The sequence below is a fragment of the Chroicocephalus ridibundus genome, chromosome 6 (assembly GCF_963924245.1).
Source record: "Chroicocephalus ridibundus chromosome 6, bChrRid1.1, whole genome shotgun sequence".
Lineage (NCBI taxonomy): Eukaryota > Metazoa > Chordata > Aves > Charadriiformes > Laridae > Chroicocephalus > Chroicocephalus ridibundus.
Window position 1 is genome coordinate 7,809,654 of NC_086289.1, and position 24,133 is coordinate 7,833,786.

At 51.8% G+C, this 24,133-nt stretch overlaps 1 protein-coding gene across 5 annotated transcripts; it reads right to left on the reverse strand.

Annotated features, from left to right (window-relative positions):
* Nucleotides 1-15,328: 15,328 nt before the first annotated feature.
* EMX2 (empty spiracles homeobox 2) lies at nt 15,329-23,232 on the reverse strand. Of its 5 annotated transcripts, XM_063339276.1 has the most exons (4): nt 22,934-23,232; nt 21,716-22,196; nt 19,451-19,635; nt 15,329-16,807 (listed from the first exon to the last, which is right to left on the reverse strand). In XM_063339276.1, exons 2-4 carry the CDS (start codon nt 22,104-22,106, stop codon nt 16,640-16,642), a joined length of 744 nt encoding a protein of 247 aa, XP_063195346.1. In that variant the 5' UTR covers nt 22,107-22,196; nt 22,934-23,232; the 3' UTR covers nt 15,329-16,639. The 5 variants fall into 5 exon arrangements, with proteins under 5 accessions (XP_063195346.1, XP_063195344.1, XP_063195345.1 ...); XM_063339274.1 differs by lacking the exons at nt 19,451-19,635; nt 21,716-22,196; nt 22,934-23,232 and adding an exon at nt 16,890-18,397; XM_063339275.1 differs by lacking the exons at nt 19,451-19,635; nt 21,716-22,196; nt 22,934-23,232 and adding an exon at nt 16,926-18,315.
* Between the last annotated feature and the right edge of the window lie 901 nt (nt 23,233-24,133).

The window sequence follows — 24,133 nt, forward strand, 5'->3', positions numbered from 1 at the left end:
GGAAACTTAAGTATTTAACGAACCGATGTGCAGGATGGGCAGTTAGTGCTGAAGTGATGCCACAGTGTGGTTTTCAGACAAAATTGTGAAAAATTAATCATCTTGAATAGATCCGGTCAAAATGAGGGAACATTTCGTACACCAGACTTATGGGTTTGGTTAAATGAAGTGAGATTCATTCACTGCAACATATCTTTTCAAAGAGTTTTTGAGGGAGGACATGGAGCTTTCCAATCACTGAATGTTGTTCATGTAGGGGTGGGTTTTTTTCCACTGGCTCTTCTTTTCACTGAAATGCAAAGCAAGTTTCTTGATCCCATGACACTTTTCGAAGTATTAAGTACACAGCTGAAGAAATACGCACCATGAACTAATTAGCCAGTGAAAACAAGCCCATTTTTCTGCTTGTGAATTGTCTCAGCAGAATGTGACTTTTACAAATATGGAAGCTCACAAATCCTAACACTTCGCTCATTTATTGCGCTAACAAGGAAAGGCAAGAATTCTTTGATTCGAAAGAAGAATAACGCTGGGGTTGAGGGCTTCCCCAAGCCTTTCTGATGATGCTCCAAGCCCTCAGTGACACTCTGTCCACCTCCTGCGCTGGGGACGGCACCAAAGACAGCAAGTTTTCTCCGTGGCTGCTGAAGCCCAGAGAGCCTTGGTAGGTCCCAGGCCTGTGTTCAATTAGTGTGAGAGCAAGACAGAGCGACAACAGCAAGCTCCTTCTCATGTCCAACAGGCTCGTCAAGTCAAATATGTTACATCCGTTGCACTGGCGTCCTGGTGAGCTATTACGTCATCCAGAAGGAAAACTATTCACATTTGGATCATCCAGATGCAAACCCAGGAGCTTCTTAGCGAAATTGTGTTTGAAGACATTGAATCACATGCAGTTAACATCTTCTAATAGTTGCCCAATTGCATAGCATACAAATTCAGCCTGGAGGTACTCCACTTAAACGCATTTGCACTGCTTGTGAAAACATCTATTGCTTTGTAAAGGCTAAATAAATACGTAATTGCATTTCAGTAATACATTTTTCCCCAAAACAATTCTTAAAACCACTCGCAGATAAACCCATTGCCATTTAAACTCTGTATAAAACATGAGTTTTTATTCAGGGTGAAATCCTGGCCCCAATGAAATCAATGGGAGTTTTGCCATTGACTTCAGTGGGGCCAAGATCTCTCCCTTGATGCACATGATATATTTTTCCTGACATTTAGTATGATGAAACAGCCCTGGTTCTGATTAGCCCAGGGTATAAATAGTATCAGTCAACTAGAGCAAAATTCAAATCAAACCTCAGGCATCTTTGCTGATGCTGCTTTGTTTCGGAGCGCTGTGTACTAACGAAGAGACCCAAATGGCTATTTGGAGTCAAGGACTTCATCTGAATCCCTTTCTGTGGGTGTGCATTTAACCGTACATCAATGCATGGGCAGCAAAGGGTTAGTAATCATGGAGGCGTCTATTCATATGTCTTGTGACATACATTTTTCCAGCGTGAATTCTTCATTAAAAGAACCCTTGATGTCTCACAGCTTGTTACCAAATTGGGCCTTGACTCTTAATATAATTTAGATGTGTTTAAAATATGCTTCTCAGAAAAGCTGCCTCCACATTTATGAAAAATATATACAATAATATTAGGAAGAAATCTGCCGCTTGTTTTGACAAGTTTTATTTTATAACATATAACAACAAATGAGAATGTGAATATATTTTAACCTGTTGCTTTATGCTTGAATCAACGGTACTGCCGGAGGACAGCAACATAGCTTGCCTTCTGAGACCATTCAATAAATTACTTGCACATTGCACAGCAGAGAAAAATATTTCTAATCTTTCCCTAAAATATGGATTCCTTTTTTTACACAAAAGGAGAAAAAAAAAAATGGGATGGTGTCATTACAAAGCAAAACTACCGGAGAGACAGTGACAGGGACGAATAGATGTTAAACCTAAAGGGAATCGTTGCAATCATGTCATCTACTTTACAGAGTTAATCCATAGTCTCTAGGGTCTAATTGCGTAGTTTCCCTGTAGTTTCCCTGGCCCACGCAATGCCGTCCGTAGACCATCTTCCGGACGGATGGGAAGTCTCCAGCCAGAGGGACATGGGCACTCTGGCACTGCCCCGCCGCACCGCTCGCCTCCCCAGCTCCCTCTTATCGCCACCGCTTCGTTATCTGCCTCTGCAACACATGTGGGGCTGCGATATTTCATGAGACATGATAGAGAATAAGGACCTGTTATTTGCCTGCTATTCAGGCAAAACTCCCACTGGCATCTATGAGCCCTTAAATAGTACAGTATGTTGCAAGTGGAATTGTTTATTGTGTTCAGTCGGAGCCGGCTACAGCCAGCTCTCACTACTGACTCAACTACACGAAAACTCGCCCTCCTGTCATCCCACACTGCAATGCTCACTGGGCCCAGTTCTGTTTCCACTTAAGTGCTGGAATAAATGGAGTCAAGGCAGCTCCACCATCTCCTTCTTCTGAATCCCGGCGCTCTTGGAAAGCAACTAGAGCGCCTGGAAGATGGAGACGGCGGCTCAGACGGCGCGCTGGTGCGGAAGGCGGTGTGATGTACACAGCCCCGTGAGCAAGGGGTGACCCAAGTGCCTGGGACCTGCTTTTGCTGCAGCTCACCCCTCTAAAACCCAGCACATCAAAAGCACAGAGCGGCTCGGAGTCAATATTGGTGGCAGGATTTAGTCTCTAGGGGCCAAACAGACAGACTGCCCCCTACTCTCATGCTTTGCACTCCAGCAGCATCCGGGCACAGCCCCTTGCTGTAGCATTATCCCCAGACACCTGCAAACATCTAAGAGTGGCTGGAATTAGGACTTACAGGTATTGTTGCGACTTACTTGGCTTTATAAATTCTCCTTGCAGCCTTATTCACACACACCACTTGGGAATGCTGCGTGCAGCAGGTTGTGTTCTTGTTTTAGCAGTGTTTAAATTCATCTGGTATCTCTTTCTCGCTAAGTGCAGGTAGATACACACTCTTGAGTGAATAGGATATGCTCCACTTGTGAAGTGTAGAAGCAGGTCAATAGACAACTTTCAAAAGGAACCATTTAGGATAATTAAGCAGCACATACACACCAGCAAGAGTTTATTTTGTATTGGAAGGCATGTGGTTAGGGAAACAATAGCAGTTTTTTCCCTGGAGAATGTTAATTAAATTGAACACCCTGGAAAACTGAACTATTCTTACCACAAATCTATAAATCAAACTGTTCTGTTTGCTTAATATAATGCTTTGCTATTCTAGTCACACTGAAGTGGGCCAGCCGCACAATGCCAAGATATTTCCATGATGAGCACATTAGAAACACTGATTGACTATAGATCTTATGGATGTAAGGCCAAACCCTTATCTCATTTACTCCAGAATAACTAAGATCAAAATCTGGCCCACGCTGTTCAGATTAGTACATAAATAACATGAAAGGTTCATGAGCTCTCTAGCAGATGCATTATGTACTTATTATTTGTACTGTAGAAGTCCCTGGCAGCTCCAGTAACAGACCGGGACTTTGCCGTGCTAAATGTTGTACAAATACAGAGCAAAAAGGATTTGTCTTTCTGGTTTGCCAAACTAGCTTGAAAATACCTGTGAGCAGATATTCACCTCCCCGACTTATCTCACTTGAACAAGAGCTCAACACGCTCTGCCAGAGGGTACCAGAGGGCAGGCATTAGCCGGGTGGTCTACTTGGTCCCCTCTTCTCAGAGGCTAAAGGGGCTCTTTTCATTAAGAGGTATTCTAACTCCGAAGCTCATATTGCCAGTTTTTACGCCCTGGGGGGGGGCAAATTTTCAGCTGGCGTGAACCAAATTTCCCAACCAGACTGGGGATTTGGGGATTGGGCCAGCTCGGTAGCAGTCCCTGAGAGCATCACCCCCAGCAGGGGTCGGCGCCGTGGTGGGACTTCAGCTGCCACTCAGATCTGTATCACAGGCCACGTCAAAATATGCTGCACGCATGGGAGCCGGTGTTCCTGTTCACCTCCTTGCAAAACTCTGGGCTGATCCCAAACCTAGTGAATTTTTTTCACGTTTTCTTGAGTGGGCTGTGACTCAGGTTCCCATGGAAAACCCTTGCCTCTCCCATTACACGCAGTTGTTACTCATTGGAAGAAAGGTCATTTTAGTTCCAGGCTCCCAACTTGCTATCTATACCTCACTTAGATGCTGAATAGAATTTAAATAAGGAAAAGATCCAAAATTTCAGGTTCTGAAAGGAGTTTTGCGTGTGCCGAGGAAACAAGTTTAATATCAGGCTCTGTGTTCTGCAAAAGCAATGCACGTGAGTGAGCGTGTGTCCCTGAGACGGTGGAAAGCTTGGGGAATGGTCACGTACAGAGAAACGAAGGAGCCACACCAACCTTCACATGGGTAAATTGCTGGCTGCACAGATCAGCTGTGGATCAGTATCACTGGAAGAGGTTCTCCTTAAATGGAAATGGTCCAAGAGATGCATAATTGGTAACGGTCTTGGTGGTATACAGAAGATTTTCTGTGCCATGTATGGATCACAGAGCCTGTATCAGTCAGCAGCACAAAAATAAAGCAACCTAGACTCAAATAGCCGTAGGAATGTAGAATCAGGAGGACATACTTGTACCCTGAGCGCCTTAAACTCACCAGTGGCATGTCTGCTGAAAGGAGTCTTACTACGAGGTCACCTGCGTGGCATCCCAGCAGTGAACGTAAAGGCTTCTGACACCGGTCATGACACAAGGCAGCCTCATTTATCACAACGTGTAAGTCCTGCTTATTGAAAAATTGAAAAAAGGTGACTTCTTCCACTTGTCTCAGCACGACAGCTAAAAGCTCTGCACAAATTTGTGCATCCTTTTCCAGGCAAAGCTGGCTCACTGTCTTCCCATCATTCCTCATCCCTGGGCCAGGAACAGAAAGGTTTCCAACGTTTGACCATTCAGAAGAGCAATCTCACCTTGAATTAATAACTCCGCGGTGACAATGGATAGGCAGAAAAAGACAGATATTTTGTATCACCCTAAAAAACTAAGAAAAAGTGACAATGTGGAACACGGGCTATAAATATATGCACAGCTCTTTCACAATTTACTGATCTTCATGTGTAAGATAAAATGTAAAATCTGTATTTTAGAGCATGTAGATATAGTGGTCCTTAATGTAGAGCTCAAATACGCTACATACACCCACTGGAATGGTTTAGCTGCTACTGGATTGCAGTTATTTCTTGTAAAAAAAAAAAAAAAGACAATTCCTCAGCATTAAAGTAGTGTCACGAGATGCGCATAGCTGAAACTTTCCAAAACATGTAATTTAGCCTTTTTAAGGGAGCTATTTTTAATTCTGTCGTGTATTAATGCTTTGGGCTTTCTCACAAGATTTGCCGAAGTGTGTTATATTAAGGGAAAGGTCTGGTATAAACCACAGTTGTTCAGCAGGCCGTCAGTCACATTACAGGAAAAAATGAGCACTTCTTTCATTCTTGCGTTTGACCCCTCCAACATGGCATTGTCCCCACTAATGAGCTGAACATTTTTGCCGATTTGTTATATGTAGAAAATATAGAAGGAATGAAACCCATCTGTATAATTTATTCATTGATTTGGACTCGAATCGGAGTGTGTTCTAAGTAGCTCTTGTCTGTGTGCATGTGTGTGAGAGAGAGAGAATAGCTCATCAGCCACGAAAAAGTCTTAAACTTACCTGCTTGAAATATTTAAGAATAATAGAAAATACCCTGAATTTCCTCGTGTGCCACCCAGCAGCCATTTCAGAAATGGTGGCTGCTTTTATCAAGTAAGGGACACCGGTCTGAGCCCTATATTTGTGGTAAGATCACCAGACCATTTTTTAGGGAGGTCTCCCGATAATCCCGATAAACCGAAAGCTTAAGAAAAAATTTAAAAAAATCAAGGAAGGCCGTAAAGCTGCAATAAAATAAAGCAAACTCAAACACACTTTATGTCCCCTGCTTAGTGCTGGAAAAATACATCGTGACAGTGGTTCTGTGGCTCCCATCTGATTGCCACTTTCTGTAAAACATTTTTCATTTAGAAGGGAGTTGTGGTTTCCACCCTGAGCTCTTCAAAACACCACTGGTTCCAAGTCACCTGTTAAAAATCTGTTTTCCTTTAAGCTACCCAAGGGCCTATCTCTTTCAGACGCAAAGTAACCTTGGGAAGGATTTGTTTTTAAACAATTGCTTTCAGCCTGTTTGAGTTTCTTTTTCACATCTCCAGCCACTGTGGATGTTTGGTCCGGGATCCAAGGGCTGTACAAAGCCTTCCACACAAACAGCCCCGCCTGCGCAAGCGGGACGGCAGCTCCTTCCGCGCTTTACTCTGAATGAAGGAGGGAGGTGTGTGTGAGCCAAGTTTCTGGAGGGGTGAAGGCCTGCATGTACCTCCCAAACTTTCCGCTCACACAGCCGCTTTCTGGCCGGGAAGTGCAAAGGCAGAGCTGCTGAACAGTGCTCCCCGCTCTGCAGAGACCCTCCGGTTTGTCCTTCCAGCACTCTGGTGCCAAACCTTACGTGATCCAAATGAAAGAAAGGGAGAAAAAGATCCAAAAAACCTGTGAGAACAAATTGAACCATGGACAATATATTACACTCGGCAAATCAGAGTAATGGTCTGGTAGAATGGAAAAGGGGTTCCCCCAGAAACCCTTCTTTCTTGAGGAGTTGAACATTAACGAGCTGACCAGGTCTGAGATAAGTCAAAGACTTTTTCTCCATTCTGCAGCTTCCCCCCCGCTCCCGGCTGAGTACTGGTGGCAACAGATTAACAGGTCACCGGACTGGGTCTGAGAATTGCTGCCAATTACCTCGTCTCTGCTTGTTGCACTACAGTCTAATGGCATCATTTAACATGCACTTCTCTCCCAACACCCCAGCTGGTGACACCCAATAAAAAGCGTGATTGATAGAGAAGTCTGCCTGGGTACACCCAGGGAGCGGGGAGCGGGCCTTATCATTTCAGGGGTAAACGTCCTTTTAGCTTTTTCCCCATCCAGACAGCGTGGCCAGGAGATGTGGAGCCCTCCGGCCATCCAGCCTCCCCAGCCGGGGAGCAAGGGGAGAAGTGGGGCCGAGCCCCGCCGGTGACAGCGGCCCCGGCCCGTCGCCCCCCTCCCGCACCGGCTGCGGGTCGCTGGGTTGGAGCCGCTGCCGTTCCCCCTCAGACAGCAGTTACGGCGAGAAACATCTGAATCAACACAGCATCGTTTACTTAAAGAATTGACAGCCCTTCCACTTGAACTGGTTTAAATTAGTCGACGCCACATTCTTTTCCTCCTGTGTGTTTTGTTTTCTGCTTTTTTTTTTTTTTTCCTTTTAAATAGGAATATATAATTGCAGTAATTCACCCAGCTGAATGCGAAACAGCTCAGTGGGGGAGCGGGGGAGAGAAAGAAGGGGCTGAGCGAGGGAGGTGAGCACCTTGCGCTGGAGGCTGCGGAGGGCTCCGCAGGTGCGGAGGGCGCCGGCCTCCACCGGGAAGGGGCTGTGGGGCGGCCTCCGTGAGCTTCCGTCCCAGCCCACGCATCCCTCGGGTGAAGGGTGGCTGCGGGAGGGCCGGGGGGGGTGCGGGCGGGTCCTGGCTCCCTCCGCACCGGCGCATCCCGGGGCGGGCAGGAGCCGGGGGGGCGACCGGGCCCCGGCAGGGCTGGGCAGCGTTCCCTTGCCCTGGCTTCCTCACCGGGACTTACCTTCCGGACATGTGAGGATGGAAAAGCGGGGACATTAAAATCAAATTACGTACATGTATAGAGACAGAGCCCTTCGTTGGCAGCAGGACCGATTAAACGGAGCAGCTCGGGAAACCTCCTGTATGAATATTTCATGTCAAATGATGCGATCCCCCCCCGAAGGTACAAGAGCCCTCCTTAATTAAACTGGTGTAAACGTTGCCTTTTACTCCTGTTTTCATTTAAGTCACGGGGCTGAGCGGGGAGACTTCCCGAGTTTTACCCTTATACCCCAAAACGAAGAAGCGGTCCCGTCCCGCGGGAGGGGGGACCCGGCGGGGCTGCGGGTCCCCAGCGCTGGGTGCACCCGCGGGGCCGGGGAGCCCGGGGAGATGCGGGGGCCGAAGGTCGGGAGGGACGAAGCTCCCGGGAGGGCAGAGGAGGGCAGCTGCCGAGGAGAGGGACCATCTCTGCTCCGGCATCTGCCGGCCCCGCGTCCTGCCGCCGCGCATCTCCATCCTTTCCCCGCTGTCCCCCCGCCGCGCATCTCCACCTTTTCCCCGCTGTCCCCCCAGCAAAGAGGGGGCGAGAGAAGGTTGGCAGCGGGTGTCCCTACCCCTTTTGCTGCCGCCCAGCTCAGGGCCACCCCCTGCCCATCTTTTAGCCCGTGCGCAGGGCGGAAAAGGCACCAGAAAGTCTCTTCCCGGCAGAGCTGCCCCCAGGCTGCGCTTTTGCCCACCGACGGCGGTGTCGGGGGGCTGCGCCCCTCTCCCGGCTGCTTCTGGGCGCCGGGGGAGGCTGGCGGGTCCCCGTCGGGGCACCCGGGGCTGAGCCGCCGGCAAACTTTGATCTGCAGCTGCAGCGGTTTCCATGGCAATGCGCGGGGTGGCAGCGGGAGGGTGGTCCCCGCAACGGAGGGGACGCGGCTGCCCACCCCGGGCAGCCCCTCGTCTCCCTGCCTGTCCTCCCCAGCCCGGGATCGGGCCCCTGGGCAAGAGAAACATCCTCCGGGGAGAGGAAAGAGGCCCCCCCGCCGCGGGGCCGCCCTGCCCCCCCGTGCTCGGCGCTGCACAGGCAGAACCGCTCCGGCCGCCCGGGCAGGACTCTCCGTTTGGCCGAACTCTTTGGGGGTCGCCTTGATTTGTCAGGGAAAAAGGACAGAACCGACCGACCCCAACCTCTCAGGACTTCGCCGCAATGGTGGAAAGAAAGCGGATTTCCGAAAGCCCTTGACTCTCCCAAAGGCAAATTGGCGTGAATCTCCCAGACGGTCCGACGCTGAACTCACGACCCTTCCCCATACTCCCTCTGACAATGTCCCTGCGACACTTAAGTTCAGTCCCGCACTGCGACCTTGGCTTCTCCTTCCACATATGACATCTCTCTCTCTCTTTCTTCCTCCCTTTCTTCCTTTCTTCCTTCCTTTCTTCCTTCCTTCCTTCCTTTCTTCCTTCCTTCCTTAATTTTTTCTTTTTTCTTCTTTTCTTTTTCCTTCTTCCTTTCTTTTTCTTTCTGTTTTCTGACTCTTTCTTTTTTCTTTCTTCTTACTTTCTTTTTTCTCTTTCTTCTTCCTTTCCCTCTTTCTTTCTCTGTCTTTTTTCTTTCTCTTTTTTCCCCCCTATTTCTCTCTTTCTCATTCTTTCGCTCTTCATTTCTTTTTCTCTTTCTTTTTCTCTCTTTTTCTTCCGTACAGATTTTAGTCAGGGCTGTAGCGAGGATCCGGATTCCTATTACTTTGCGTTCCCCGGGAATTAAAATAAAATAAAGTTATTCATATGAAAAGAACCTTTCGCGTTTTATTTGAACAGCCGCTACTCTTCCAAATCCCGTCTTCCTCCTCCGTCCCTTTTTCATGACTCTGAGAAGGGTCATTTGGCAGCCCACGGGCAAGCAGGTACGGTTCGGGCTTACAGACCGCTTCAAAAAGGCAAAGTGTTTGTCGGGACAGGGGGGGTGACACGGGAGATGAGTGTCTGGAAAAGGCTGTACAATCACGTTTGGATCCTAAACATCCTATCACAGAAAACGTCTCCTCTTGACATACATATGCCAAATAAAATAGCCGTGATCGTGCGGATTAGAAATGAGATCACAGAAGAGTTTATCTGGGAATATCTCACTCTCGCAACCCACAAGAATGCACTTTCTTTCCTGCCTCTGATACCAACTTGCTGATCTAAAGATAAAATAACAGCCGTGGCTGTATTCTCCGGCCTTATGGAGAAAGTCAGGACTTCGCGCTTTCTGTGAACACAACAAAACCACAAAAAGGGTGTTCAAATACTGATAAAGCCGTGAGTGAAACCCACAAAAACACGGGAATTCAGCAACTTCTTACTACTTGGAGCCTTGGATCGGCTGCCGCACGCAGAGGTTCGGGACTTGACAGATGAGTTTCCACATCTTATCTGAGCTTGTTTTGGGGACCAGGTCACCAACACGCGTTCAGTCAACACTTTCACTCGAGGACTGAAATTGTTTTGAATTCCTCCTGCCTTTTTTTTTTAAACTTTTAAAATAAAAAAAAAAAAAACCCTCACAATTATATAAAAGGAAGGAGGAGGGGAAAAAAAAAAAAAGGTTAAAAAAAAGCGGGTGAAGCCGAGCATCGCAGCTCTCTTGGGCTGTTCCTTTCCTGCCTGGGAATCGCTGAGACTTTCCAGAGCTCCGTGTGTCAGGCGGGGGGGAGCGGAGCTGGGAAAGAAGGGGCCACCGGTTTGTCCTCTCCTTTCCAGGTAATCCCAAGCAAGAGGCTGGTTAAGACCCTGTTTTCCTGGTGGGGCTGCGGGGCGGCTTTCTATTCTTCCCCCCCCCCCCCCCCCCCCCCCCCGACTTCTAGTCCCCAACGAATGTTTTCAGGCACGGCAGGAAGCAGGGAGATCCCCCGCTCCCACTTTATGGCCAGGTTGTAAACGCCTCGCGGAGGTTTACTCACACTCAAACGGTTAATTAAGAAAACATTAAGGGTCCGGCTTAAACCAACAAAAGCCTGGCAGCTCCGAGCCGGGTTCCTACTCGCACACGGCGGCTGCGAGCCCCCCTCCCCGCCCGGAGACGCCGTCCCTCCATCCCTTCCTGACCTCCGCCTGCCAGCCCTCATCCTTCTCCTACCGAGCATCCAGCCTCTTATGGGGCTGCTGCTTCTCCTCTCCCCTCCCTTCCAAGGGGAATCGGCACCCAGCGTCCAAATCCTTTCCCGCTCCCTCCCTCACTCCCGCATCGGACCAAACTCAGCCGGGACTGGATGGCGGGGGTTTTTTTGGAACAGCCTCCCCAGAATGGCAAAGGAAACAGGGACACCCGCGGGAGGGTGTCATCGGATCTGGGTGGAGAGCATCGCGGGCGGGTGTGGGGTGATGTCCCCGCCTCTGCCCGGCCGGACCCCACCACCCCGAGCAAAGGACCAAGGCGTTTCTACCTGTCCGGGACACAACGGGACGGGTTTCTTCCCATCTCCCAGGGATGGTACAACCATGAGCGAGAGGACTGTGTGCCCTGAGAGCTCCTTTGCTTCCCCCAGCTCCCACCTCTGCCTGCTCCTCATTATTTAACTGTCCCAGGGAAAAAAAATCGGTCAGTTTTCCTGACCGTCCAGCTTTAAGAAAGAAAGAAGTATTAATACGGAGGAGGCGACGTGCAAAGCACTGGTGAAAAAGCGTGGACTTTGTTTTAAGACATCAAAAGGGAAAGACAGAAAAGGATGGACACTACCTTCCAACACACTTTAGTTAGCTGGTGACAAAAACTCCGGGCATGCACTGAATGCGTAATTACCCCCAACTGAAAATTCCCTATCTAATTTGATATTTGGTGCTCAGCAGAAGCTAGCCTTCGTAAATAATATACAAAGTAAGAAACCTAATCCAGCAGGCTAGAATGTTTAATTCATCATTATGCGAGCTAATTGGAAGGTGATTATATGGTAATTGCTCATTAGTGGTGTATATTTATCGCTGTACCTTATGTCAAGGCCATGGGAATTGTGTAGAGTCTGTTCTCTCATTTCAAGGATCAGTTTCAGAAGCAGGAGCAAAGCGGGCGAGATCAAGTTCTTCCTGACGTCAGGTCCAGCCGTGGGCGATGGAGAGCGCGTCTATAAATGCTCGCCCGGAGCCCCCGCAGCATCCAGGGCTCCGGCCGGGCCGTGCGGGGGACAAGGGGCTCCCGAGGCAGCAGGGCCGAGCAGCCCCACAGCGGGGAGGAGAAGGAAGAGGAGGAGGAGGAAGCGGCAGAGCCCGAGCCCGCTTTGCCTGCTCCCGGGCCGGGGAAGCCACCTGCGAGGCGGGCTGAACCCCGGCGGGGAGCGGTCGCCCACTCCGCGCCTTGCGGGGGGGACCCAGGGAGCTGGGGCGACCACGGTCCCCCTTTCCGGGGGAAGAGGGGGCTACCGGTGGGGTTCCCTCACCGCCGACGGCTCCCTTTCCCTGCAACAGGCGCTAATTGCAAAAGGCCAATTAAAGGCGAGCGAGGGAAGGTGATTAATGGCCCTTTCGCTTTCAAGCGTGGATCACGGCCTGGGCTCTCCCGGCGGGGCGAGTGTCCCACCAGGAGAAGGGCTGGCGAGGAGAGAGGTTACGGCTCGGGGTCAGGAGGTTCTCTAAACTCCCGCGGCCCCCTCGCAGCGGGACCCTTTGGAGGAGTAAATCAGTCGCCGTATTAGCTGGGAGCGGTGATGGACCGCTGATGGACGCCGGGAGAATCCCGTTTATCAGGGAATCCGGTCTGGCAGGAGCTGCTTCGCCTATTTCCTACGAGGCAGGCAAGATAGGCGGTGTGCTAATTAGCGGGGGTACCGCTAATTTCCGCCAAGCCCTCCGAAGTAACAACGCGATCCATCAAAGCGGGGGGGGGGGGGGGAGGTAAATAAACAATTTTTCGAAACACGACAAGGCTCCGAAGACCTCACCCTTGGCCGAATGGCAAAAAGAGGGGTGCGTCGGTGCCTGTTTGCGGGGGGGGATGTCAGTCACACGGCGTGGCCGCCCGTGGGACGCGGCCACGGAGGGGCTGGGAGCCGCCGGCTTTGTTCGAGGGGAAAGGGTTAAAAATCCAAGGCGAGAGGGGCTAGATCCTGGGCGCGGAGCCGGGAGTGAAAAGCGTGGGGTTGCGGCGGGGTCAGGCTGCGGCCGGTGCGATCAGCGGGGCAGCGCGCACGGCTCCGCACCCGCGGGCCGCCCCTGCGCAGCGCTGCCGGCGGGAAGGGCCTTGGAGAGGACCCGGTGGGAGTCTGGGGGGGGGTCTCGGCCCGGCCCGCAGCCCCCTGCCCAGCCCCTGGCTCCACCTGGCGAAATCCCTGGCGAGGCGCGGAGAGCAGCGGATTTTCCGCGGGGGCGTCCGGTGGGGAGGGAGGAGGGGGCAGCAGGCCTCCGGCAGCCGGCACCGAGATTTCCTTCGAAAGAGCAGTAAAAATCCGCCCGACTCTGCAATTCGCCACCCAAAATACACCCTCCCTCCCCCACCCCTCTCAGTTATTTAATATAAAATGTATTTTTAAACACCCGCTCGGATAGCATCTCGCCAATATTTATATTTCCACGTTGCCTGGCATCCACTGTCCCACATTAGACTCTGCCTCTCTCTCTCCCTCTCTCTAATCCTGCCACTTTAAATAGATGAATTAATAAAGCAAATGAGGGTCTAATAAGCTGACTGTCCTGCCTATTGAGGCAGGGGGAGAGAGACTAGAAAGTGCGCCAAATTTGTTTGCAGTGGATCAAGGCTAGCCGCCTTTGCTTCACTTTCTTTATCTTAATTCCGACTTGAAAAGATATAATTATCTAGTTTGAACAGAGCTGCTATCAAATCCTTCTCTAGGCAAGGCAGGGGAGAGCTGGAGTGGATTGCAGTGTTCTGAGCCGCTTGGTGCAGCCGGAGATAGGGAGTAATGAAGTTGTGGAGTCCTGAGATACAAAGGGCATTAACCTCATTAGCATGAAACCTTTTCTTCTAACCATTGTGGGACCCTTTCAGACTCCTAATCCCCCCTATTTTCAAAGCTTGGTTTGTAATAAAGCTTTTAGGGTTTTTTTTTCAAAGCTAATGGCATTCTCTGAAGATTTTATTGCTGTTACGCTACATAGGACGCTTAATTTTTTTTCCCCTCTCTCCCTCTCTTCCCTCACGGTTTAAAAAAAAAAGGGGGGGGGGGGCTAAAAAAAAAGTATATGGTTCCTGCAGAAATAAGCTTTTTATCAAGATGGGAAACAATTTCTAGAAAGGCCCAAGTCTGCTGTTCAGCCGCGATCCGTTTAATGTTTGCCCATTTGCATGGGTTTGAAGTGGAGCGCAAGCCAAGTTGGGCGAGTTAAGGTGAAATGCGCGCCCTGCTTGGTTTCAAGATCTGCACCATCAGCTGTTCGAGGAGGGGGGAAAACGCCACGAGAAGTTTACCTTGGGAATAGCTCCACTAAATAATTAGCCGAGGTTTAAATGGAAGGGACTGCATTGCGACATGCGTCCTAACCCTGCCTGGGCCTCTCTCATATTTGTAGCCCCAGTGAATGGAAAGTCACCGGGATTGTATAAGGAGCGATGTTAAAAAAAAAAAAAAATCGGATTTTTAAAAAAACCCATAAATTTACATAGTACCCGATAGAGCCAACACGTGCACAGAATGTCTAATCTTAACTTTTCAAGGCAGGATGTTTAACAAAGCTCGTATTTTCGCGATGCATTGTAACTTCGCCTTATCACAGTGTAAAGGGTAGTCAGATTGTCCTAAATTATGTCCAACTAGCCCCCCTGGATCCACGGATTAAGAGATTAAAGGAGACCACTGGGCAATGCCTCCTCTTTCCCCTTCATATTCCTGGTATGATAATTGCCTAAACTGATTTGCACTTTCACAAAAGCTTGCAGGATTCTTTGTAGCTCGAACAGAGCAGACGAGGTTTCTCTATCAATGGAAATAAAACTGATTAATGCAGTCTATCAGGCTAAGGAGCAAATGAAGCATGAAAAAACAACTGTGTACCCCCAGAAAACCAGCTAGTTTCCTCAAGGACCCAGAGCAAACTTTTTTTTTTTCCCTTTTTTTTTTTCTTTCCTTGCCTCCACGTCTTCAATGTCAGAGTTTTCACCCTGTGCCCGGGATCGCTCCCTGAGAGCAGCAGCCGGGGCTCAGGACCCGCTCGACCTGGCGAGGGAATTTAAAAGACGGGGGGAAAAAAAAATAAATCCTCTCCCTTTAAATAAAATACCTATTTTTGCCAAGGAAAGCCCCTCTCCCTCTCAGCGGAGTGCGGCCGCTGCGCACCATTTTCACCCTCCCATTACAAGCCGGTTCGCACTTCAGTTTCTAACCAGGAAAGGGGTTGGGGTTGTTGTTTTTGGTTTGCCTTTTTTTTTTTTTTAAAAAAAAGGTATTTATTTACAGCAAGTGGGTCTCTGCGGCTTATTTTTAGAGGTCTATTTACCAGGCAGTGAATTCATTAAGAAAACGCGCTTATGGCCGCAGGAATGCGCGGCGCGGCCGGGGGAGCGCAGGCTCCCGACCGCAGGGGTTCAGCAGCTAAAAACAAGGTGGGATATTGGGGGGGGGGGGGGGCGGGGAACGATCCGTTTCCCAGAAATTTTTGGGGGGAAGGGGAAAATATATTGCTTAAAAATTTAGGGCATATTGATAAATCTTTATTGACAAAATATTGACAATGACATACTTCTTGGAAGTATATAGTGTGTTAGAATTCTAACAAATTAAACACAAAACACAAAAATATTTACATTCTGGTATAGAAGACATGAAGGAAACATTTGTCACTTTTTTTTTAGTAGCTCTATGATTTCGGAATATTATAAGGTCAGTGCTTGAAAATTGCCCCAATGAAAATGGCCATTAGAAAAAAAAAAATATTTAAAAAAAAAAATAAAAATCAATCCGTGATTTTAAGTCCCTTTTCTCTGGATCCTCCCAGCCTGGGAGGTGTCCCCACCGCCAAACCTGGTCGCTGGGTTTGCGCTTTATTAATCTTAAAAAATAATCATCATCCGGTTTTGCAATGGGGATACAATTTGGGGGGGGGGGGGGAGGGAGGGAGGGGGGAATAATTTGATTTAATTTTTTTTTTTTTTGGCAGCAAAAGTTACGACCAGCCCTAAACACCCCCCCACCCCCTTTCCCTCCCGTCCCTCCCCTGCCCCACCGTGTTTGTCCATCCGGAAGGAACACTATGCTTTGTTACCGCTACTTCATTTAGCTTTCACAAACACTTTGACGCCAGAAGTTATCATAAAATGTTTACAGACTGCACATTTCTCGTAAAATAAAATTAAAAAGCACACAGAACCTGTCTTAAAGGGAAAAAAATTACAATTCATTTCTGTCTTTAGGAACCGGGGTAATTTTTTTCCGTTTTTTTCTTTTTTTTCCTTTTTTTTTTTTTTTTTTTTTTTTTTTTTGCCCAGACGGCTTTACACATGCAATTCAAGTTTCTGAAACAGGTGTGGGTTTTGGCTGCTCATGGAAATTTCTCTTTCAAAGACGGAAAAAACTGTGAAGTGCAAAATGTCCTGCAAGGTGGTAATTTTTCTGGTTTGGTTGGGGTTGGTTAATTTTTTGTTTGTTTGTTTGTTTGTTTTTCTTTTTTTTAAGATTTTTTTTCAAGTTTTTTTTTTTTTTAATTTTTTGACGTTACGCTTTTAAAAGTGGACTGCGAGAAACGGAATACCTGTCAATCACCTCGTCCCGGTGTTTTTGGCTCTGATTGACAGATCCCCCTTGCCAGAGCGGTGCCGGCAGTGCCACAGTTCGGATCTCTCGCTCGCTCCCAGCTGCCCTCCCAGGCGGGAATCGCGTTTTTTGATGAAGATCTCCGTGTCCCTTCCCCGCACCGCCACGCCGCGGATGTGGGGGGGGTGGGGGGGGTGTGAGCCTTTAACACTTTCTGTTGGTGGGGTGCCTGGCTTTGAAAAGTCCCAAAGTGCCAGTTTTTTAATCGTCCGACGTGACGTCGATTTCCTCTGGACTGGCTTGTTTGGTGGCGATTCTCCACCGGTTAATGTGATGAGTCCCTTTTTTCTTCTGTTGTGAGTCTGAGCCTTCCTCTTCCAACTTTTGCCGCTTGAACTTTGTCCGTCTGTTCTGAAACCATACTTTTACCTGCGGGAGGGAAGGCACCGGCCGTTAGTCCCACGCCTGCCCGGACGCCGGTACTGCCCTCCGCCCGCTGCCCTGGACCTGCCGAGGGGCTCCGGGCTCTGCCTGCACCATGCCCTGCCTGCTTCTTGTCCTGCCTGCTCCATGTCCTGCTCTGGACGTGCCGAGGGGCTCCGGGCTCTTCCTGCTTCGTGTCCTGCCTGCACCATGCCCTGCCCGCACCGTGCCCTACCCATGTCCTGCCTACTCCGTGCCCTGCCTGCTCCAGGGGGGCGAGCGGAGCCGGGGCCCGTGTGCCACCACTGGGAAAGGCCCATTCTCGCTGACCCACGCCCACCAGGCGCCTCCAGCGCACCCACGCGTGTAGGAGCGGGCAGCCGCCGCGGTGCGTGTGCGCTCCACTCCCCGCAGCCGCGCAGGCGGGGAGGCACCATGTGCACACCTGGCGCAGGGGCGCGGATCTTCCGCGCACCAGGAGCCCCGCGCAAGACCCGCCAGGCAGCCCACGCGGGGGAAAACAGAGCTTGGCTGCGCGGCCGTGGGCTGTCAGCACGGCGGACGCGCCGTCGGGGTAGCCCGACCCCCGACCGGCAGCCCCGGGCCCGGCCCGGCGGGGGTAAGCGGAGCCAGGGCATCGTCCCTCCTCACGGGGCGGCGGGATGGGGCCGGGAGGCCGTGAGGCGAGACCTTTTCCTCTTGGAAAAAGAGAGTAAAATGAAAGAAAAAGGCCCAAAACGAAAAACGTCCGGCGCCGCCCGCAGCCTCCCGCCGGGACGCGCCGTCCAGGAGCGATCGCGGTGCGGCGAATCCTGCAAGTGCCGCCGTAAATATCCCTCTGAATTTGTGCAGCGCCGAATAAATCTGACTTAACCATCCGGCAGCTGACTCCAGTGCTTTAATTACAGATAGTATTGATCTGGGAGCTATCTCCAGGGCTGGCCACACTCCTTGTAGCGGCCAAAGGTAAACATTATTTTTTTTTTTTAAAGCAGTTTAAACTCTGGTTCTGTCTGAAAGTGCCTGATAAAGGCCCCAGCAAGGGGGGAAAGGGGAACTGGAGCATTTTAATAAGCTGGTTTAACCCGCTTCGCTGCCTCCTCAGAACAGAGACCTGCCTGGCCGGACACACATCTCTGCTGCATTTTCATATTCTCCAAAAGTCCCCCATTAAAAAGCTGAGCGGGGAACAAGGGGTGAGTTTAATTTGCTTTTAGTTTGCTAATTGAAGGGGAGGACGGTTCATTTCTGCACGCTGATCTCCCAAAAGGGAGCTCATTTGTAGGGGACTGGGGGTTTGACATCCGGACAAAAGACCCCAACCAGCTTCGGAATCAAGCAGCACAAAGACCACCTTAAATACAGCTTTCCAGTGGAAATAAGCCTGTGACCGGTCCCTTGTTCGGAGAACCTCATAAAAGTGGCGATCCCTTTTTATTGTTTTGTTAGGAAGACATTTTAAAACAAAAGCTCCAACCTCTTTATTGCTTCCCCCACGAAAAGGAGTTAAAAAAAAAAAAAAAAGTGTTACAACTTAATCCGCCCAGAAAACGCTGTGTTTACTGGGAACTTTGAACTAGGCTGAGGCTGGGTATTTTGGCTCTTTTTTTTTTTTTTTTTTTTTTAAGTACAGTGCCACATACTGTAGCAGAGACAATCCCCATCTGGAGCCCTGTCTCCACGAGTCTCCTGGAAGGGCACAAAACAAAAGCCCGACACAACAACAAACAACAACAACAAACAAACAACCCTCCCAAACCCCAGCCTTTCTTCCGGCGAGGAGAAAACCGCGTGAAAAACGCCCTCGCAGCGGGGCCGCCGGCCGTGGGTCCCCGCCGTCGGGGGGAACGCCGCGCCCGCCCCCGCTCCCCGCCGCCCCACGGGTGTCCGGCCTCGGCACCCGTCGAGACCCTCGCCCCGGGACAACCGGAGCAGAAACGTCGCTTAATCGTCCCTCCAGATAGGCGACCGAAATAGTCTCCGGTGCGGTTCTGGCCCGCAGCCAGCCAGCGGGGGGGCGGGAGGGGGGGGATTCCTTGTAGTTAATAATTTCTCTGCTTTTATTTTTCATCTTTATGCCCTCCTGAACCGGCTCCTCATACCCCCGCTGCCGGGCGCGGGGCTAGAAACGAGTGAAAAATCATCCGAGAAACTGTCTTTCTGCCGTAGGATCCAAAGGAGTGTGTGTGTGGGGGGTGTCTCCCCTCCGCCTTTTGTTTTGGGGGCTTTTTCCCTAAACATTCAACTACTTCTGGCGGGTCACCCCAGTCCCACAGAGAAATGCCCAGGACCGTTTTTCATGTGCAGATCGCAAATCCCGCCGCTCTCCTTCCCGCTCGGGCCGGGGCTCCGGCCGGGTCCCTCCGGGGAGCCCCAAACCATGCCCCGACCCGCCCCCCCCGGATCCCCACGCCCGCCCGCGGCCCCGCCGTGCCCGGCACAGGCCGTGGTTCTCACCAACGGCAGAAGGTTTTATAACACCCAGGCGAGGCGGGGGAACCCCTCACTCCGCTCCACCGGCTCGGGGCTGGAGGCCTAAAGACCCCCAGAATTTACCCGTATTTTTTCCCCACATCTCCGGGTGGGTTTTCCCAAGGAGATCCCAGTACTTTCGCTTTCCCAACTGCCCGTTCCCTGCTTCCCCCTTACCTGAGTTTCCGTGAGGCTGAGGCTGTGTGCCAGCTGTTTTCTCTCCGCTCCTACTACATAATGGTTCTTCTCAAAGGCATGTTCCAGTCTCAGTAATTGGGATGGGGAGAAAGCTGTACGGATCCGTTTAGGTTTCCTGGCCAGTGCATTGTGCAATAGGAAGCTCTCCGGGCTGGTTTCATTCCCTGGGCAGCAGGGTAAAACAGAGATTAGCAAAACACCTTCCCCGAACCACACTCACGAGGACTTTTTTAGCGCAAGAATTTTTGTCTCCCACCATTAACCCGCAGGAGAAATCTCACTATAGTTTCTTTTTTATTTTCAGCGCCTTTTTTTGTATTAAATTTTCCTTCGACAAATAGGTGGAGGGAACGAGCAGGGGAAGGAGAGCACTGGGAGAAATTCAAATATTAAAACACAACCAGGGGAACACTACGGAGGAAAAAAAAAAAAAAAAAAAGCGATAGAATTGGCCAGAACCCGGCTGCGGTGTCTGCGGCTTCATCCCGCCGCTGCCCCCCTTCCCGTCGCCCACCGGCGGCCTCACATCTTTCCTTGTTTATTTGTTATTTACCCCCTCCCGGGGCGGCCAGCCGGGCAGCGGCGTTCGGTGCGGCAGCGGCCGAGCCCCCCCCGTCCCTCCCCGGCCGGCCGCCGCGCTCCGGCAGCCGCCAGCCCGCTCCCCCGGCCTCTCCCCGCTTCCCTCGCCCAAAACCCCGGCCGGGGCCCTTTCTCCTCCCGCTCGCCTTCGTTTTGCCCCTGTGCTCCCCGCAAAGGGGGCTCCCGCCGCCGCCGTGCCCCTTCCCGCTGCCCCGGCGGTGGGGGAACCGGCGGGGAAATAAAGAAACAAACTTCGGGAAAAGCCACGGGGCAGCCATCCCGGCCGGCCTGCTGGGGAGCCGGGGGTGGTGGGGGTCAAACGGGGCTTTTTGGTGGGTTTCTCCCCACCGGGTTGACCCTGTGCCGCTTCTCCGGGTCGGTCCTTCCAAGGTGGGAAAGCCACCGCGGGTCTCCCTGCCTAAGCGCATTAAAAATCGTTGCGGGAGGAGGGTGTGCTTGAAACCAGGCTGTGGCTCAACACCAGGACATTTCCGCCTTTCATCTACCGCTCTTTACCAATCGCCTGATGACTGCGGCAAATAATTTGGTGAGGCGAAACCTGTAATTTTATTCTGAGAGGGTAATAATCCATTTTGTGTCTCCGTCCGCCTGGCTTCGGAGGGAGAGACTCCTTTTCCAAACCGGGTGCAACGGCTCGGCTGCAGAAGGCCGGGGAAATGGATGTTGCAGGTGGTTTGTTTTCGTTCGGAAATAATAAATAAAAATACGGGGGAAATAAAGGCATACGGATGCCTCTGAAGGGAGGCTGATTTTTTATTTTTTTTTTTTGGTGTGTGTATGTGTAAGGAAAGAGGCGGCAGCTGTACCCATTACGTGAGAAATCGGCTCACCCTTCGGAGAAGACGCTGCCGGTGGCAAAGGGTTAAACAAGGGGGATTTTATTGATTGTGCGCCATTGGATTTGGTTATTTTCCTTCAGCCGGTTCTTAATCGCTTGGCAGCTGGGAGCCCTTCCCTGCCCGTACGGAGGGAATCGCCCTCTGCCCCAGCCTGGCTCTCCCTCGCAGCCCCATCTCCCCGCTCTGCTCCAGTGCTGGAATTATTATTTGGGTTTTTTTTGCCTTCTCCTTTCTCTGAGGTTCGTTTCATTCCCCCCCCCCACCCCCGTCCCCCCTAACCAGGAGAGCGGCCGAATTTGGTGCTGCGGCGGCGGCTCCCCGCGGCCCCGGCAGCCCGGCCCCGGCGGGCACCGCCGCCTTCCTGGGGCAGCCTAAACCTCGCCGCCCCTCCATTCCCCTCTCTGCGGGGCGGCTTCCTTTTGGGCTCTCCTCAGTAGGTTTTAACCCACCGCAACAAAAAAAAAAAAAAAAAAAAAAATCCACCTTTTTTTTCCCCCCTGGTTTTAATCGGGGCGAGAAAGCCGCAAAAGTCCCAGCCGGCCTTGCCCCCCACCCCCCCCTCCTCCCAGGGAAACCAAAACAAACCGGGAAAAGCAGCAAAGCAAAACCGAGCCCAAACCCGTGGGCTCTGACAGCTCCTCAAGTTTGGCGGCGGGGAAGGGAGGCACAAAAGACCCTCGGCCCAACCCAGCCCAGCCGGCGGCTCCGGGCAGCGGCCGCCCGCGGTTCCCCCCGCATCCGCGGCCGCGGGGACCGGCCGGAGGATGGAGGGGTGGACGGGAGGGAGAAGAAAAGTTGCACGTACCTTGGAACCTGTGGCCCAGATACCGGTAGCGGTGTATTAGCCAGGGGTAGAAGGTGGAGGGGTCCCTTTGCTGCGAGGCGAAGAGCGGGTGCGTGGAGTGCGAAGCGGGCAGCGGGTGGGCGGCCAGGGCGTGGGGAGGGGGCACGGGGTGGACCGGCACGGCCGGGTTAGGCGGGTGGGAGACGGCCTCTGCAAAGACCAAGTCCGGGTTGGAGTAAACCCCCCTGCCAGTGGAGTGGAAGCCGTTGAGAAAAGGGTTCATCGGGCTGGAATTGGCATAGCTGAGCGCCGCCGGCCGGATAGGATCCTCGGAGCGAGACGCGGGCAAGGGGCTGTCTTTGGCCACCAGCGACTCGATGGTGAAACACCGCTTGGGTGTGGGCTGAAACATGCTGCCGCGGCGAGAGTCCCCGACCAAATCTCTGCCTGTCTCTCTCTGGTGCGCGGGAGGCGATCCGGGGAAGTTTGCAGCAGGGAGTGACTTGAGGAGGGATAGATACACACATAAATAGACAGGGGCTGGAGGAAAAGGAGGCAGCGGCAGCCAGCGGTACCCAAAAGGGAGACACACACACACACGCACCGCGCGCGCACACACACACACACTCACTCAAAAAAAAAAAAAAAAGTTGCTGGGAGAAGTTTCCCTCCTGCAAGGAAAAGGCGGTCGCCCCCCCCCCCCCCTCCCTAAGTCCAAAGACAATCCATGGATGTGATCGGCCCCTTCACAAGTTGTGCAAACGATTTGTTAGTTCATGAGCCTAATTAGTGCTGGGATCACATAAACAGCTTCCTCTGAAGCCTGGTAAATGGCTTGATGATTGGTCGCTATTACTCGCCTTGAGGTTGAAGGGGGAGACTCTTTAAAGTGCGTCAGAGGGGAGGCGAGCGCCGGGCAGCGCCATCGGGAGGGATGGAGCGGCGCGGATCGGAGTGCGGCGGGAGCGCGCCTGCCAGCGCGGGGGGGAGCGCGGCGCCCCGCGCAGCCTCCTCCGCGCCGCTCCGCCCCCGCGCAGAGCTGGCCCCGCTCCGCGCCGCTCCGCCGCCGCCCGGCCACCAAGGTAGGGGGGGACGAAGGGCACGGGGGGGTGTGGGGGCTTATCGGGGGTGCGCGCATCTCGGGGGGGGGAGGGGGGTGGGGGGGAATTAGGGCTGCTCCGCCAGCGTGACACCCCTCTCCCTGCCACCTCTCGGGTGCTCTCAGCCCGGCGAGGTTACCTTGATCGGCCCCGGGGCGTCCGGGAGAGATGCCCCGCTTGGGAAAGGTTTCGTCCCGGTGAGAGAAAGGGTCGCCCTCCTCCTCCTCCTCCTCCGAACTTATTTATTCCCCCCTTGGCTCTTTCGCACTCCCCGCACCGCGCGGTGCGGAAAACAAAGCGAAGGGCAGTTGCATGATGCAAAGCTGGGACACGCCGGGCTCTCGCAGACGGGACAGGGGAGCAAGTCTCCGGTTCCAGCCTTGTCCGTATTTTCGCGATTACCTTTGGGTCCGGGGATGATTTTAGGGCTGAGTTCTCCTCCTCCCATTGGCTGGGGCTGCAGAATAATTATGATCACATCCTAATACTCTTGGCTGGTGCTTACTGTTTATTGGTAGTTAAGGATCTATTATCTATTCATCAGCCTCCCATTTTTGCCAATTACATTCTTCTAAAGTGAAGTACCAGCAGGTATTTTGCACATTTACAATTAATGATAAAAAATCTGGCGTACTTTAAATCTATTACGCCGCTGTGTAATTTATCTTAAAGATGCGGAATTGCTAATGTAAATTAATGTTTCTGTTGAACCAAGGGATGGGGGGAGTCTTAAAACCAGTCTAGCGTTTCTTTCCTTCGTTCCCGGACTTTGTTTTCTATTTTCTTTCCACTTTATACACAAAGAATCCGTTACTCCGCTGCATTAAAATATGCTAAAAAAAAAATCGCTGTCTAAACGGTCCTCGCTTCTTCCCAGTAAAGGGCGAGCAGAACTCTCTTCGCCTTCCCCGCTCTCTCATGAAAGTGCCTGTTTGCAGCTACCCGATATTTTTAACACAATACCAAACCGACGGACTAAATGGAAGTGACAAAACAGTCTTGGGCACGCAAGGATGCCGGGGTTCGTGCGCCTTTGTTCGGGGACGTGTTTTCCTTTGTGCACCCCGCGGTGTCTGCACTTTGTGGAGGGAGAAGTTCACTTTCCGTACGAAATGTAAATCTGTTCTCCAGGCGTTGGGCGTCTGTACGTATAGACATCCATAGCCACACGTGCGTACGATTGCAGAGACAAAGTGAGAGGGATGTTTGTACGGCGTAACTCAAGTCTCCTGACAGATTTTGCAGCGAGGTGCCGTTCTCCCAGGTCTCACATGTTTGAGAAAACCTCTCCTTGCCCGCAGACAGCCCGGGCACAGACGGGCTCCGGCCGCACTGCGCT